Source organism: Ictidomys tridecemlineatus, chromosome Y (genome assembly GCF_052094955.1).
Source record: "Ictidomys tridecemlineatus isolate mIctTri1 chromosome Y, mIctTri1.hap1, whole genome shotgun sequence".
Taxonomy (NCBI): Eukaryota; Metazoa; Chordata; class Mammalia; order Rodentia; family Sciuridae; genus Ictidomys; species Ictidomys tridecemlineatus.
The window spans coordinates 12,405,818-12,423,546 of NC_135494.1; the positions used below are offsets into that span (position 1 = coordinate 12,405,818).

The 17,729-nt window shown below is 38.6% G+C and overlaps 1 protein-coding gene across 1 annotated transcript; it reads right to left on the bottom strand.

The window, feature by feature from the left end:
* Positions 1 to 14,168: 14,168 nt before the first annotated feature.
* LOC144372029 (uncharacterized) lies at positions 14,169 to 16,716 on the bottom strand. Its single transcript, XM_078035454.1, has one exon. The coding sequence runs from the start codon at positions 16,628 to 16,630 to the stop codon at positions 15,098 to 15,100; it is 1,533 nt and encodes a 510-aa protein (XP_077891580.1). The 5' UTR covers positions 16,631 to 16,716; the 3' UTR covers positions 14,169 to 15,097.
* Positions 16,717 to 17,729: the final 1,013 nt, after the last annotated feature.

Below are 17,729 nucleotides of genomic sequence, written 5' to 3' on the forward strand. Positions count from 1 at the left end.
ATACACTGTCCCTTCCCCTGGCTGAATGAATGTACAACTGGATCACATCACCTTTAAACAGCATTGAAAGGCTGACCTACTGCAAGAAAAGACATTTCTTACTAGAATATTCTTCATGTATGAAAAAACACAGCTCCTTGCCTGATGGAGATATAGAGATTTGTGGTATGGCACACTAATACAAAATATATACTATTTTACCTCCTTAATTAATGTAACTCTTACTTCTCTTTGTGTCAAAACATTCCTGGTGAGTATGTTTGTATATAATTTTCATAAAAGAACTAGGAGGCCAATGGAATTTACTGATACATGGGCTACCTAAGGCAGATGGCTAAAACAAAAACAGTAACATTACAAATGAAATATTTAGAGCCCAAAAAATACTGACATTGATGTGAATGTTATTTTTCTGTTATTTCTACTTGTATGTAATCTGAATATCACACTATTCTGTTGTCAGGAGAAATAATACAGTCCAGATTAATTTGGAAAGGGCATGTAGGTCATTCAAGTGGTAAAGTTCTAAAAGTTTAGAGGATTCCCAATCATGGGTATTTGTTCTGGCATATTCTGACCAATTCCAGGTTTTTCCTGTGGAGACAATTCTCCATAAGGCTCAGCTAACCTCAGACCACAGATATCATTGTGGGTTTTGTGGTGCACTTGCTCTTTCCACAGGAGACAGAATTAAAATGTAGCTTCTTGATGGTCTACAAGAAGCTCTGCAAAGAATTTGTCTTACATGTAGGACAGCAGTTAACCCTAACCATCATGGCTGTTTCCACAGGTGAAACTCCCACTGAAAATTTTTATACACAGATTAGAAATAGATGAATATATGCATAGGCCTCCATACATTGAATTACAGAATAAGGTCTTTGGATAATTATTTCAGTATAAAAACTAGAATCCAATATTTAAATATCCACCCTACCACACATGTCCCAATATAACCTAATTCTGCCATTGCAGGTGCCTGCAATTACTGCCCACCACTACACACACACAGAGAAGGGGAAGGTCAAAAGACATTCCAGCTGTGATCCTAGATGAGGACGTGCCTGGATTGCTCTTCTCTGGATTGCTCTCTTATACCTGTAAATACCTCCTGATACCCTGGTGTGAAGGCTGAGACAACATGTAAATATGCTCAGGACATTTTTGTGCCTAGAACCATGGAAGGTTTGCATACATCATAAAACATATTTTTCTCTTGTGCATCTCCATTTAAATGAGAGGAATAATGCACCCTCTCTGGAATGTGTGTGGTTGGTTACAGAGTTCTAAGTTCTATTTGGTTCTAATGCTGAATAATTGAGTCTGATTCTTCAAAGTTTCATCACCTAGGCCACTTCCTATACTAAGACCACGACAAAAGAGTGCTGAATTTTTGTTTTTTTATCTCTGTAAAAATACATAAATGGATATGGTCTTTTAGTCTCTTGGGAAGTTGTCAATACATCTTGTAAAAGAACTATAAGCCCAGTGGAGTTGACTGGTACATGGGCTACCTGGGGGTGGGAGCTAAAACAAAAACAGTAGCAACAGAAAAGAAATATTAAGTCCCCAATAAACCCTGACAATGATGAGTGCGCCCATTGGTGAAGGCTTCCAGCAGGCTCGGCAGGTTCCCTAGAGGAGACTTGGACCTGGATGGAAACATTAGAGCTTGATTTTTTTCTGAATTTCATCTGGAGGCAGAATGAAAGGATCAGAACAGAAGAGACATCAGAGAGCACAGACATGTGTACAAGCCAGCTGTCTCTGGGCTTCCTTGCTCTCATGTGAGGCATTTTTTAAGAGAAATACCTGTGGTTGTCACATGATGGCAGCATTGCACAGACCTAGGCAAACCTCTGCACTTTGTCTGGCTTCCCCCCCACCCTCACCTGGAACTTGGGCCCTGGGCACTCACCTGACTTTCCTCAAAAGTAAAAAAGAATCTGCCCAGGGGTGCATCCATAATTAAAGCTGGACACTCTGCACTTTACAAAGAAAAAAAATAGCATCATTAACTGCTCACCTCTGCCTGCTTGTTTTGATGCAAACAGAGCAGATCTGATTGAAATCAGAGTTCTGTATCTTACTCCCCAAATATCAGGGTTGCAAAAAATTCACATATTACAGACAAGACTAATTGTAAAGAGAGGGTCAAGGGTCTCTCTCTTCAAAGAGAAAAAATATATATATTTGTCTTTCATTGTGAATTCAGGAAAACTAATTCCAGATTTTTCTAATTCTATGAATAACTCCATATATGTGCCAATAAATAAATAGCTGAACTTAATGCTAGCACAGACCCTTGGTCATGGCACCCTGATCCTCTCTGCCCTAGTTAAACCATGGGCTTCCTTGAGATTACCTGCGTCCTTGGATTCCTTCACCTGCATATCAATGCAACAGGGGTGCAGTCCCTTCTGCTACTCTTTGCAGCATTCTGAACTTCTACCTCATTTTCAGGACTGAACACCTTTGCATACTCCACTTGGGGAGAGACTCAGAAAATTCTGGAATAAACCTAAAGACATTTCATTATCAGACAATGATGCTATCAATTTATTCCTATGTTCCTATTCGTTATTTTTAAATTTACGTTATTTTCGTTGTTCTTCTTAAGTAAATATGTCATAGAATTTATTTTGGTAAAATTAAACAATCACAGAAATTCCTATTTATGATTCATAATTTCCAGACACATGTGAAGAACTGCATTCGATCCTCAGCACCACAAAAAAATAAATAAAATAAATAAAGGTATTGTGTTCATTTATAATTATACTAATTTTGAATCTCATTGTTGTGGGTGGATATGATGGTGGAATTTATTTATATATTTATATATGCATACAATCTAATGTATGTTACATTCATTCTTCTGTCATTTCTATTCCTATCTATTCTATCTTTCTTGAATGCTTCTTTGGATAATCTACTGAACTTCTCCTCTTTCCCTCCCTCATTTATTGTGAATAAATGCTTTGGACATGCTAGCAAAAACATTTCACCTATGGTTTTTTTGGATTCTCTTTTTTCACTTAGCATATAAGTCTCCATATCCATTTATTTACTGGCAATGTCATAGAGTCATTCTTCTTAATGGCTGAGTAATATTTTATTGTGTGTATATATACAACAATTTCTCTATTCATTGTCTGTTGATGGGCATCTAGCTTGGTCCCATAGCTTAGCTATTGTGAATTGGGTTGCTATAAATATTGGTGTGGCTGTGTCACTGTAGTATGCTGATATTAATTCCTTTGTATATATGCCAAAGAATGTAATAATTGGTTCAAAAATCCTAGTGTTTTTTTTTAAATTTGCATACTGCATTCCACAGAGGTTACACAAATTTGAAGTCTTACCACAAGTTTTGAGTGTTTTCTTTCCCCCACATCCTCACCAAAATTTGCTTTTACTTATATTCTTGATAATTGACATCATAGTTAGTATGAGATGGTATTTAGTTTTAATTTGCATTTATCTAATTTCTAGAGATGTTGCTTTCTCAGTGTTTTTCACTTTTGCTTCTCAGTAACAACATCCATTGTATTCTGGGAACCAGTTTTGCTTTATTTATAAAGTGGGGACAAGATTTCACTTGAAAGATTGACTGGGAAGATTAAGGCACATGACCATGAGTCCAGGAATGACTTGTACACAGTTGTCTTGCCCATGATTATGAGAAAAAAATACATATGGGGAGAGAAGGGAAAAGGAAGAAGGGAGCAAAAAAGGAATTAAACATATTGGGGCCAAAAACCACACCTTTCCCAATGAAGTGTAGGTGAATGGAAACCAGGCCTGGTCCTCAGATCTTGGGGAGAGAGATGAGTTATTTCCCCAAAGACCAGTTCCTTAGCTAAGCCAAGCTTAGACTGGTAGCAATGTTCCCAAGATGCCCCCAGCTATGGTGTGCCATGTATCTCTGGAAGTAAAAACTTGAGGTAAGTATCTTCTTGAATTTTCAAGGTTAAATTAATGCAGCAAGCCTTTTGAGGCAATTTGGTCCAGGAGCTGAGTGTAATGCTGGCACAGACTCTTGGTCATGGCAGACATGACCCACACTACCCTTGTATTTTCTGGCCTGTAGAGGTAGCAGTCCCAACAAGGAAGGGGACCACAGCTCTAGTTTTATCCCAGTGTTAACAAGCAGCATGTCAAACTATGGCCTTACAAAGAGCTGATGAAGGAACTCCCTGTGTGATTCTGCTGGCAAAGTGAGCAGCAAGAAGAGAGACAGAAAATCAGACACAGAAAACTGTGGCTGTGGAACATGGCAGATACTAGTGACCTTGAGTTCTCTTACAATACTGAAGAAGGAGCAAGATGTAATTGTATACCCCATGAGGTCAGGGTCAGAGCTCAATCCCCAAGACACACAAACACATTCATTCTCATTGGAATATCTATTCTAAGCCTTAAAATTTAAAAAAAAATTCTCAAGACCACATGCACTCTGCAAAATACAGTGTCATTCTTCTTGGTGTGGCACCTGCTATGAAGCAGGAGAGGTTAGGCACCTGGATGAGCTTCCTAGCATAAATTCTTAGGGACAGACGTTAAGGGCATGCAGGCCAGAGTTGGGTATCCCAGGCCACTCTGAGGCACTGAGTGGAAACAGGGATTAGACTTGGGTCATATCTTTCTATATTTGAATGCACTAGTCCAGAAGTTTACTAGGTGCACTATAGTTGTACATGAGTTGAAACATTTTGCTCAAGAAATGTAGCATCACCTAGCACAGTAGTAATCTCATCACACATGCAATTAACTATTTTTTTACATATGAACATTATCTGAATTAAACAATCCATATTTTTAAACCATCATTCTTAGGTCTGCATAAGAGCCTTTAGAAGAGTTGCACCATAGCTACTCAGCCATATTGCTATCTTGTATGATTAGGTTCCTTATAATTTTTAGCTATTCTAAAAATAATCTGTAAAATATAAACATTTTACTCCAAATAATAGAACAAGAAGTGAGTGTAAAGAAAGTATTCTTGGTTGGAGAATGATTTCTGTTCTCTCCCATCCCTTTACAACAAGATCACACTTTCTTGGTATTCTAGGTGTTTGGGAGAATATCTGTCCTTAAATTGTTTGGACCTCTGCTCCTTAGACTCTTTGTGTGTCTCACCCATACTCAGCTGTCTTTCTGGTGTAGTTGTACTGAGTTTGAATAGGTGGGATGCATTAACCCCCTAAGGATGACCCTTAGCAAACTGAGAGAGGAGCCAGACTTAAACCCAGTTGTGAAACGGGGCTGAGCAGAAGGGAGCTAAGTGGCCAACTGTGAAAGAAAAGCCACAACCTGCCTTCTTGAAGACAAAATGACTTCATATTGTTTTCTGAGACAGAGGAAATGTCCTTTATGTGCAGCCTTCTGGTTTAAGCAGTCACATGAAGCATTCTCCACCCACAGGATAAAAAGTCTTGGAGTCTTCAGGATGAGGGCAAGGTGTGGTGGGATTCTCTAGATCCTTTTGTTTTTCCAAGTTTTTTTTTAATTTCTATTTTTATAGGAACATTAGCTACTAGGATGTCATGTGGTTCATCTGCTAGGTGAGAGAAAGTCATTATGACTACATGGCTGTTCTACAGAGACTAAACAAGTTTAGAAGGAGAAGTTTTCACATTCTATTTTTAGAGAAAAGAGATCAATGTCATTTGTGATTGAAATAATCACAGTTGAATAAAAGAGAACCTTGCTCAAGGAATCAGGGGATATTGATCAAATACAGCTCTATCACAGCTGTTTGTGCAAGATAGTTAGACCAGGTCCCTGAGGAATGACTTTTTTCTCTTCACAGTGACTGGTATTTGTTCTTACTCTCAAAGGCCCTCCTTGATTTTGGGGTCGGTGGCCTCTGTTTCTTCCCCTGAAATTTGGTCTAAAACAGACATTTGTGTAGCAGGTAGGCAGAAGAAAAATGGGCAAATATGTGTATGGCCTAGCACTGCATGGCTTCCTGGATACACTGTGCAAACCTGGTGACTTCTTCCCAGGGCACTTAAAGCAATAATCACACTAAAGGTAAAATGGGAATTATAACATGATACAATGTTCAGGCAAAATAGTGCTAGAAGAAACCAAGGCCCCAGAATAAATTTATACACCTATAAAACTATGTGTTCAGAAACTAGGGTTGCAGTGGCCAGGACCTAGAGCCTAAGGATAAGGTGTAGAGACTTGGCCACATTTTGGGTAGGATAACATGGCATCCTGGTTTAGAGTAGCTGGTACTTCCTTAGACTTGCTCTTAGAGTGCAGAGAAAATTGCAAAAATGGAAAACTGCATGTGGAGGAGGAGCATAGGGGTCATTTGTGTTCTGGTGTGACCTGGTAACTCTAATCTTCCAAGTTGATTCTGAAGACCCTACCTCAGTTCTGGGATGATATTAAATGGTAAACAGATGGCTAGCCTTTCATTTAATACTTCTATCGAATTTTAAAACTATTTTTTATTTGAGGCAAGCATTACTCATTTTGATTTAAAACTTCCACAAACTCTTAAGGTTTTGAGGACATTTCTGTAAGTATAACAGGTAAGTTAACTTAAGAAAAATAAGTGAACAAAAAAACAATACTAATGCCAAAACTGCAAAGGTGATGTGGGAATATATATGTGTATCAATCACTAGAAGGTATTAGTAGGCAGGAAGCCTCCCAAACTCAGGAACAAACTTACCAGTACAGGGCCTATGTGAAGTTCTATCAGGGAATCTTTATCTTTCCTGCTACCCCTCTTCCTCCTCTATGTCAATGAGAAGCTTCTTGTACTTGATAGAGACTAGCCTTGAGCTGGGAGGTCAAGACTGATTCAAAACAGTCTGGATTTGTCTTTATATTCAGGTCTACCACTTAAGGCCAGTGGCCTTTGACAGGAATTTTAACCCCCTCTGAGTTCTGTTTTCCTCATCTATTAAGTGGGAATGACCTGAGCCCTGAGTGCTTGAACAGTGTCATGAACTAACAGACTTCTCAGCTCCACAGTATAGACAATCGCTTCCCTGAGGATCAGAAGGGAGTCTAATGTGTTATTTGTCTCCAGTGTCTGTTTTCTTTTCTTCCAGAAATTGCTTGTGTTTTTTCCTGGGAATCCTTTTTTGAATTCCACTCCATGTGGGGTGAGTCAGACAGGTTACCCAGACCAGGAAGTCTTAGCATAAAGACCCCTGAACAAGCGGCTCTTAACCTGCCAAGTTGGTTTTAGCTGGTCTGGACATACTGTTCCAGAGACCACAAATAACTGTAGAAAGTGAGCATGGAAACCTTATTGCCCTGTAATGAAATGGGAAAATGAAATGGGAAGTAAGAAATGAAAGGACACTGATTCCTGAAATCAGCTGTGCCAAAGTCAGAACTACCTACAGATATTTTACTTGTAAAAGAAAACAAATTTGGGGCCAGGTGCAGTAGCACATGCCTGTAATCCAAGTGGCCCTGGAGCCTGTGGAAGGAGCATCCTGAGTTCAAAGCCAGCCTCAGCAATACCACGGTATTAAGCAACTCTCTCTCTAAAAAAATTAAAAATAGGGCTGGGGATGTTGCTCAGTGGACAAATTAACTCTGAAAGTGTTTGTTTGTTTCTTTTACTGTATTAAACTCACATTTATAAGTGGGCATACATTTATAGCCAATAATTTGTTTTTAGTTTCAGGCAAATTCTTTATTAGTTCTGCAATGCATATTAAAACCACATCAACTGAGATACTTTTCTTGAGTGAGTAGAACAGGTAAAGCAAGGTTATTGTTTCCAGTTTCTTGAGTGTCCTATGAGCAGGGATAACTTCTGATTGGCTCTATGTACTAGTGGTTTGAATAGGCTGAACAGAATTTGTGGGTGGAGATCAGATCATTGCTTATTTCTAAACTAAGTGTCGTTTATTGAGCCAAGCATTTACCAGAGCCCACTATGCTGGAGATACTGATCCTCTGATGGAATACTTATGGTTATCCAGTGCATAGCCTTACCATTTGTTTTGATGATTTTCTAGCATAAAACACCTCACATGCAAATCTTTATTTGAAAGTGATGAAAATGTGCATGTATCTTGTGGAGACATCTCATTCCTGCTCTCAAATACTGTGGATGATGACCATCCTAACCTCATTGGTTATTTGAACACAGAAGTGGGAACCAAAGATCTTTGCTGCACAGAAACTGGACTCAACCTTATCTCCTAGTGGTCCTAACTACTAGAGTATGAGGAAAAAAACAGCCACACCATTTAGCTTTATCTTAGCTGATCTTAGGTCTATCTTTTGGCTTTTCCTGAAAGAGCTGGAGACTACAACTCTGTAAATCTTGAAAGTGTAGCTGGAGCAAGTTTAATGTAGATCATGAGAACTTTTTAAATGTTTAGTGATATAAGGTTGGTGACTTCATATAAACTGAGACAGTAAGAAGGCCCCCCTTCAAACTCTAATTCTTGTAACTAAGTCAGAAAGATTTCAGATATTTCACTCAGAAAAGCAGGCATTAGTTTATTGAAGGGATAAACAGGGAAAGGGGACACTCTCATAGTAGATAATGGGTCTTCTGAAAGGGGAGAGAGACAGTGTGCCTTTCATGCAATCCACTTTTGTTGGGTATCCCAGAGAAGTTTCCAAAAAGTACCATCCAGGCCTACTACTTGACTTTGAACTGACAGCTGGATGACATCCAATTGTCAAGTCCCCACTGCTATGATAACTTTAGGTCACCTTGGCCAATGCAACTGATTCTCATTGGATTCTTAACCATAAATTCTTGAAAATTTCAGAGCTAGGAAAAAATATTTCTATCTCTCTGAGTTTAAGAATGTGGTACATGGAAAGAGTCACAAATTTTCCCTTCTTAAGGGTAACACAGCTTCCTCTTATGGACATTATTTTATACCTGATTTTCTCCTGCAGATAACAGTTAACTGAGGAATGTGATATACCCTGAACACTTACATCAGGCCGGGTTGCAGGTTAATTTCTTCATGATAGAAAAGCATGTGAGGGTCAGCACAGTGACCCCCACTTTTATAGAATTATTCCCTGAATCTCATGCTCTTCTCACGCAAAGCTATCCCCTATCATTTAGCAAGAAGTAGTTTAGCCTAAGTCATAATATGGTTGATCCTGCATCCCAAAGACTGGGTCCCAGACAAACATCAGTTTTACCAGAGAACTGGATAGAAATGTGAATTCTCAGGTTGCAGTTCAGCATTATTATATGAGACTCAGACTGGCTCAAAAATCTTAATTTTAATTATCCATTCTGTTGCATGGTTGGGGCTTAGAATCTGTGCCCTGATTTAGTCTCTCCTTCAAAAACAATTTTTTTTCAACACTTTACAAAATAAAAAAGTTATTATGACCTCACTAACTTACAGCTTAATGACTTGCATCCAAAATTGTATAGTTTCAGCCCTGATGAACAGACCCTGAGATTTAAGGGGCTGGGTGCATGGATCTCTACTGCTGAGATGTTCAGGGAATCCTGTTGCAATGACCCCATTAAGACCTTCAACCACAACACCCACAGCTAAGAATCAAATCCCGTAAACATTTTAACTGTTACTTCTCTTCCAGAGATTAAAGCAATACCCAATCTCTTGTTTAAAAACTCTAAAGGGGGCTGGATTTGTGACTCAGTGGAAGTGTGTTCTCATAGCATGCATGAGGCACTGGGTTTTATCCTCAGCACCACATAGAAATAAAATTTAAATAAATTGCATCCACCTCAAACTAAAAACAAAATATTTTTAAAAATAAAAAAAAATAATCTCTAAAGGCCGTGTTACTGCACTATAACCATGATTGGATGGACCATGGTTTTCTTAAATAACGATTCTGGATCATGATGTACAGATACCCACAGTTGCCTGATAAGACCACTAAATGATGAGCATGTTTTTTTGTTTTGTTTTGTTTTTTATTTTTGCCAAAGAAGGGCGCTCTGCAGGTGACTGGGGGCTTCTGTTGGTTGCTTCCATCATAGTCCCTGAAGTGTCCTGTGCTGAGGCAGGTTTTACTTCAGATTCTAAGAAGTTATATGAAGCTAGGGTCTTTGACTACAGTACTACTATAGTACTGTAGCTGGAAATTTATTTAGAATGGTACAGGTCCTCCTCCCCATACAGGACAGGCAGACTATTTCCCCACAGACTGAAGTCCTGGTGGTGGCAGAGATATGGTCATAGGCGCTAATAATACCAATCTGGAGGAGAAAAGTAGAGACAATGTTTTCTTCTCCTGAAAAGTATAATCTGGTTTTATGAACACCCAGAACATATGCCCTGCCTTTTTTGATGCTTTAACATGTTTATAAGGAAGGTAACTAAGAAGGTGAGAAGATATCTTGAATTTGAATCTTGGCGTACAAGCCTAGCTCTACTCCAAACTATTGTGGACTTTATCTGCTAATGTACCTCTTCTGCAACCCACGTTTACAACAATGGTGCAACAGGAAAAGTGCCTGCACAATTCCCACAATCCAGGTGCAGTGCCCCTCCTTTCCACTCACCTCTGGCAGCCCTTTGTTCTCCCCAACTCTAAGAGGGGGAAGGCCTAACAGAAAGAAGGGGCTTCAGTGCCTCCTCATGAAAAAGATCAAGTAATACAGGTTACAGATGTAGTTGCTCTGGCCCTTTTGAGATTTATAGATTTTCCATTGCCCTAAGAGTGCCTTGAGTTTGTTTAAACATATATAGAAGATGCACATAAACACATGCACTGTCACAGAGAACAGTTTTCTACAAGCAGTACTGAATAGGCATTTGGGAAGCTCCGGGGTTGGTCACGAGATGAGGGTGTGGGAGATGATGGATAAAATGGGAAAGAGACTTCCTTGTATTTGTGCAGGAAGAAAAGATAAGACAGCATAAGTGGATTTAGGGGTAGTATGTTATAATTTCAGTGAGCTTTAGGGGGCATGAGCCATCTCTGGTATTCTGGTTTCTGGACATGCCATGATTAGATCGGACAAAGCTGACTTTGGATGCTGGGAGCATAATAGAAAGGATATTGGTAGTATGAAAATAATATTAGTTAATTTTCACATAAACAACTTGGGAAGATGGCTATTTCTAAGAATTAACTCTCTACAGAAGGTCATGACTGGGTGAAGTAGAGCATGCCTGGGTTTGGTGGTCCATGCCTATAAATCAAGGGATTCAGGGGACTGAAGCTGGTGGATTTTAAGTTCAGGGTCAGCCGGAACGATTTACTGAGACCCTGGCTCACAGTGAAATTTACAAAAACACATCTAGGTATCTTCTTCCGGTATAGTAGAAAAGCTGTAGAATGCTCTTGAGTTAAATCTCCAGTACCTTCCTCTGCCCCCAACATACACACACCCACCAACACACATACACACAGTCAAAGAATTTATCCCCTTCATGGTCAGCAAAGCCCCATTGTCAAAGAAAGAGAGTCCAGGCTGTAAAAGGCCGTGGTAACACAAGTACATTCTATTTCCAGAAAAAAAAAAAAAAGGAAATGACTCTGTAGGTCCCTCTAGAGGCTTGCTCTCTACTCCCTCAGGCAAGAACCTGTGTTTGTGATCATTTTTTTTTTTTGCTTCACTTACCCTATAGACCCTTGTGGGTGATTGCAGAGCAGCAGAACATTTTGTTTTAATAGAGTATCTTCCAGTGAGGCATAAAGCTTGGCCAGCAGAACAGAGAAATCTAATGCCTGTCAACAGGCTCTCCTCTTTCCTCTGATCCTCAATTTATCATCAGGTGATACCTGCCTGGGGCAAGCTCAGGATGTTTGGGACAAGGCAAACTACTAAGGTAGAGAGATGAGGGCAGGGGCCTGGCTTTGAATCTCACTGGACCTTTTTTTTTCCCCCTCTGGCATAGCACCTTGGAAGGGGAAAGTGAAACACTGCACAGAAAATGGTGTAATGTGCAGGATCAGAAATCAAATGTTTTTCTTGTAGATGACAAGATAATGTCCCAGGCCACCAGCTTCAGCATGGGGTTGCAGATTCTGATCGCCTGAATATGTGTGTGTGTGTGTGTGTGTGTGTGTGTGTGTGTGCGCGCAAACACATGTGTGCACAGCTGGAAAGACTACATCCTCAATGGGGTTTCTGCTAAGAAAGAATCTTGTCTGATGTTCAAGTACAGGCATCTGGCTCAATATTGACAACTGACTTGAGACTGGTAAGGTTTGGGAAGGATGGTAGAACTCTTGGTCAGAATGTTAGTAGCACCACAATCAGGGCCAAATTAATAATTTTCCTGCCTTCAGGATTTAGGTTTCTTCTGATAATATGCTGTGTTTCTCCTTTTGCTCCTTTTATTTCCTCCTTCCTCACTACTTGGAGACAATCATTGTGCTTAAAGCACTAGGGAGAAAATAAAAAATTAGAAAAATACCATTTTTTTTCCAGCATATATGATCTAACCCAGAGTTCCTGAGCCTAAGCATGGTTAAAATTAGAGACCAAAGACTTATTTTTGGCAAGGGGATTGCCAACCATGATGGTGTTTAGTAATCCTATTCCCTACCTTGAAAATAAAAAATGCCTCTAAAAGGCTCAATGTCCACTGGGTGTAACCACTGCCATGGCTGAGAAATTCTGAGCAGTGAGGTATAAAGCTAAGTTCACACCTGCAGTGGAGTTTGCAAGAATGTCTCTGTCTTCTTGGGGTCTCTTTTATTTAGAGTTATGATCTTCCTAACTTCCTTAGCTTTGCCACATTATTGATATTTGTATGGTTTCTTTCCAGTATGAATTCTCTGGTGTTGTTCTTTTATTAAAAGCTTTGTCACCTTCTTTACATTTCTATAGGTTTTCTCCAGTGTGAATTCTCTGGTGTTGATTAAGTCATGATTTTTTAGTCTGAATTGTGATCACTAAGTAACTATAGCTATTATAATTTTTTTTTAAAAAAAAGGTTTTTAAATGTTGCAATTGTTCAGACTTATGCACAGAAAAAACCTGAGTCTGATGACCAAAAAAACTGAGTCTCTTTGTCTTTTTTTTTTTTTTTTTGTACTTGGGATCAAACCAAAGTGCTCTTCAGCACTGAGCCACATCCCCAAATTTTTTTATTTAGAGTTAAGATCTTCCTAAGTAGCTTATATTCTTGTGAAATTGCTGAGGCTGGTTTTGAAACTGTGATCCTCCTTCCTCAGCCTCTCCTGCTGCTTGGATGAAAAGTGTGTAGCACAGTGCCCAGATGAAGACTGAGTCTTCCAGAATCCAGAGAGAACCTGATGTACTGCAGTGGAAAAGATTTCCTCATACATTATTGACTGTTAAAAACATCGTTCCCTGGAAACAAGCACCTTGAGGTGCCGAGGATGGATTCTTGGAAAGATGTAACTATCTGAGCTTTCACAATGTGGCTTGGGACAGACATTTTTCATGGGTGACACAACTGTACCCCTGTAAGTGTTACTGGCAGGAGGTTACTGGCTTTTCATTGACACCATTTTTAACAATTCTTATTTTTTTTCAAATATAACACAATCATTGATTTAAAAAGTGTGCAGGGTTGTGGTTTTCTTTTAAGAGAAAAAAGGGCAACTATGTTTCATCAGGAACTGGCTCAATGTTCTCAAAAACAGATGTCAGATATATGCAAACAGAGCCACACATTGGTACAAAGACACACAGTGCTACCCTGGGTCTGCTACTAACTGCTATACTATGTTTACAGGTGGGAAATGGTAGTATGCTTTTTTCTCATATGTGCAAACTCTCTGGAGGATCAGGGGCTTAAAGTCATGGATGGAGTCTCACGGCTTTCAGGGTCATAGACAGGCCTCCTGCTGTCTATTCAGTGTGAGAATTCACACCCACAATGATGTCTGAAGGGTGACAAAAATATCTTTTTCATGCTCTTTATGCCCATAAAATCCTGAGTAAAATTTAACTAACCTCAGAGCAAAAGACATTGACTTGCATGCTTGTCATCCAAGCAGCACAGGAGGCTGAGGCAATAGAACCACAAGTTAAAACCAAGCCTGAGTACTAAAAGTGAGGCCTTAACAACTCAGTGAAATTGTGCCTATAAATAAATACAAACCAGGGCTAGGATGTGGCTTAGTGTTTGAGTGCCCCTGAATTAAATCTTCAGTATACCCCCAAAATAAAATAAATAAGACATTGACAAAGGAAAATGCTGTCCATCCGAGTTTATGGGAAAAACATTGATGTGATCATAGACTTCAGGCATAAGATGGTTTTATTAATATGTCAGTTTGACACAAGAGGGCTTTAAGTACAGAGATAGCTTTGGAAAAAAAATATGATTTGAATTTATTCAATTAAAACAGAGAAACTGATGAAAGGACAAGTGAACCTGGTGAGCTCCACAGAAGGAAAGAGGGCCAAGGATACAACCATGCTGCGTGCCCACTTCCATGGGCTCCTGTGTAATGGCCAGTTGGGCAAGGGTTGGGGTTTCATGGAGTGAGCACTGCAGAGCTATCTCTGGACAATTGTAAGTTTTCTTTCCAGTATGGCATTTCTGGTGACCAATGAGGTGTGATCTTACAACAAATGACTTTTACAGTCTATACATTTGGAGAATTTTCTCAAGTATGAATGACCTATTTCTTGTTAACTCTGGAAGCACACTTAAATCTTTGCCACATTCTTAACATTGACATGGCTCTTATCCAGTATGAATATTTGGTGAATAATAATACTTTTCCTAGTAAAACAGCTTTGCCACATTCTTTGCATTTGTATGGTTTCTCCCCAGTATGAATTCTCTGGTGTTGATAAATGTGTGATCTTTGATAAAGAGCTTTGCCATATTCTTTACAATAGTATGGCTTTTCCCCAGTATTAATTCTCTGGTGTCAAATAATGTATGATCTTTGGTTAAAAACTTTGCCACATTCTTTTCATTTGTATGGCTTTTCTTTTATATGAAGTCTCTGGTGTTGACTAAGGAGTGACTTTCAATGAGAAGCTTTGCGACATTATTGATATTTGTATGGTGTCTCCCCAGTATGAATTCTCTGGTGTTGAATTAGGTATAATCTTTTATTAAAAGCTTTGCCACATTCTTTACATTTGTATGGTTTTCCCAGTATGAATTTTCTGGCATCCAGTAAGATGTGATTTTTGAATAAAAGCTTTGCCACATTATTTACATTTGTATGGCTTTTCTAGAGTACGAATTCTCTGGTGTAGAGTAAGGCTTAGTCTATAATTAAAAGCTTTGCCACATTCTTTACATTTGTATGGCATTACTCCAGTATGGATTCTCTGGTGTTCACTAAGGTGAGATTTTCGATTAAAAGCTTTGCCACATTCTGTACATTTGTATGGCTTTTCTCCAGTATGAATTCTCTGGTGTTGACTAAGGCTTACTCTATAATTAAAAGCTTTGCCACATTCTTTACATTTGTATGGCATTTCTCCAGTATGGATTCTCTGGTGTTCACTAAGGTGAGATTTTGAATTAAAAGCTTTGCCACATTCTGTACATTTGTATGGCTTTTCTCCAGTATGGATTCTCTGGTGTTGAGTAAAGCTTAGTCTATAATTAAAAGCTTTGCCACCTTCTGTACATTTGTATGGCTCTTCTCCAGTATGAATTCTCTGGTGTTGACTAAGGCTTACTCTATAATTAAAAGCTTTGCCACATTCTTTACATTTGTATGGCATTTCTCCAGTATGGATTCTCTGGTGTTCACTAAGGTGAGATTTTGAATTAAAAGCTTTGCCACATTCTGTACATTTGTATGTCTTTTCTCCAGTATGGATTCTCTGGTGTTGAGTAAAGCTTAGTCTATAATTAAAAGCTTTGCCACATTCTGTACATTTGTATGGCTTTTCTCCAGTATGGATTCTCTGGTGTTGAGTAAGGCTTACTCTACAATTAAAAGCTTTGCCACATTCTTTACATTTGTATGGCTTTTCTCCAGTATGAATTCTCTGGTGTTGAGTAAGGCGTGGTTTTCGAATAAAAGCTTTGCCACATTCTGTACATTTGTATGTCTTTTCTCCAGTATGAATTCTCTGGTATTGAGTAAAGCATGATTTTCGATTAAAAGCCTTGCCACACTCTTTACATTTGTTTGGCATTTCTCCAGTATGGATTCTCTGGTGTTCACTAAGGTGATATTTTGAATTAAAAGCTTTGCCACATTCTTTACATTTGTATGGCTTTTCTCCAGTATGAATTCTCTGGTGTTGAGTAAGGCGTGGTTTTCGACTAAAAGCTTTGCCACATTCTGTACATTTGTATGGCTTTTCTCCAGTATGAATTCTCTGGTGTTGAGTAAGGCTTACTCTATAATTCAAAGCTTTGCCACATTCTTTACATTTGTATGGCTTTTCTCCAGTATGAATTCTCTGGTGTTGAGTAAGACGTGGTTTTCGATTAAAAGCTTTGCCACATTCTGTACATTTGTATGGCTTTTCTCCAGTATGAATTCTCTGGTGTTGAGTAAGGCTTACTCTACAATTAAAAGCTTTGCCACATTCTTTACATTTGTATGGCTTTTCTCCAGTATGAATTCTCTGGTGTTGAGTAAGGCGTGGTTTTCGAATAAAAGCTTTGCCACATTCTGTACATTTGTATGGCTTTTCTCCAGTATGAATTCTCTGGTGTAGAGTAAGGCACGATTTTCGATTAAAAGCCTTGCCACATTCATTACATTTGTATGGCATTTCTCCAGTATGAAGTCTCTGGTGTTCAGTAAGTTGTGATTTTCGATTAAAAGCTTTGGCACATTCTGTACATTTGTATGGCTTTGCTCCAGTATAAATTTTCTGGTGTTCAGTAAGGTGTGATTTTTGATTAAAACATTTCCCGATTTTCTCTCCAGTATGATTACTGTAGTGTTTAAAGATGTTTGAGCAACACTTAAAGACATTTTCACATTTCTTCAATTTGTAGGGTATATCTTCATTGTAAAGCCTATGGTTTTTAGTAATGGATGGAATTTGAGTAAAGTATTTTTCACATTCTTTACTTATGGAGGATTTATCACTGCTCTTATAAACAACTGAGGGATCTTTAAATGCTTTTACATATTTTTTAAACTTGTAGGGCTTCCCACCAAAATTAATTCTCTGGAGTTCAGGAATTCTTTTAGTTGTATTAAAAATGCTTTCAAATACCTTATATCTGTAATTTGTCTCTTGATTATGAAAGCTTGGATAAATAAATTTGGGGCATAGATTAAAAACTTTTTCAATTTTATCATTGTAAAGCTCTTTTAACTGATCACATGGGTGTTTTCTAGGATTTAAAAAAGAGTGAAATTTTAATGACTTTCACAGAATTTACATTGTTTTACACAAAATCTAATATACCACTAATTACTTGGGGTAAAGATTGTCTCCAGGTCCTGAACAGAAATATTTGTGGATATTTACAAAATGGTGCATTTCAAATTATTCCACTTACTAACTAGAATGAAATTGATTACATAGAAAATTTTGTATCGTTTAAAGGAAGGGTATAATTACAAAATGCTGTGCAAATACATTTAAAAGAACACATGAGTCCTAAAATATGGCTGCCATATGTGTTGTTGTCTCTTTCCAGCTTAGCCAATGACCCATATCCCTACAGTTCCAACTTGCCTCAAACACACTATTGTTTGGTTTTAATTTGCGGGGAATCCTGCAGGCACTGGAACATAAACATGGCGCTTATGTGCCAGAGCATTTCCATTAAGCCAAAGACCAAACTGCATCTGAGCTGGGCTGCTCAATTTTCCAGCAAAAATATATATCACTGAGGATGTTGTTAAAATTCTTT

What these genes read in the sequence shown, in the direction of transcription:
- LOC144372029 (XM_078035454.1), bottom strand. Translation starts at nt 16,630, where the DNA reads ATGCCATACAAATGTAATGAATGTGGCAAGGCTTTTAATCGAAAATCG.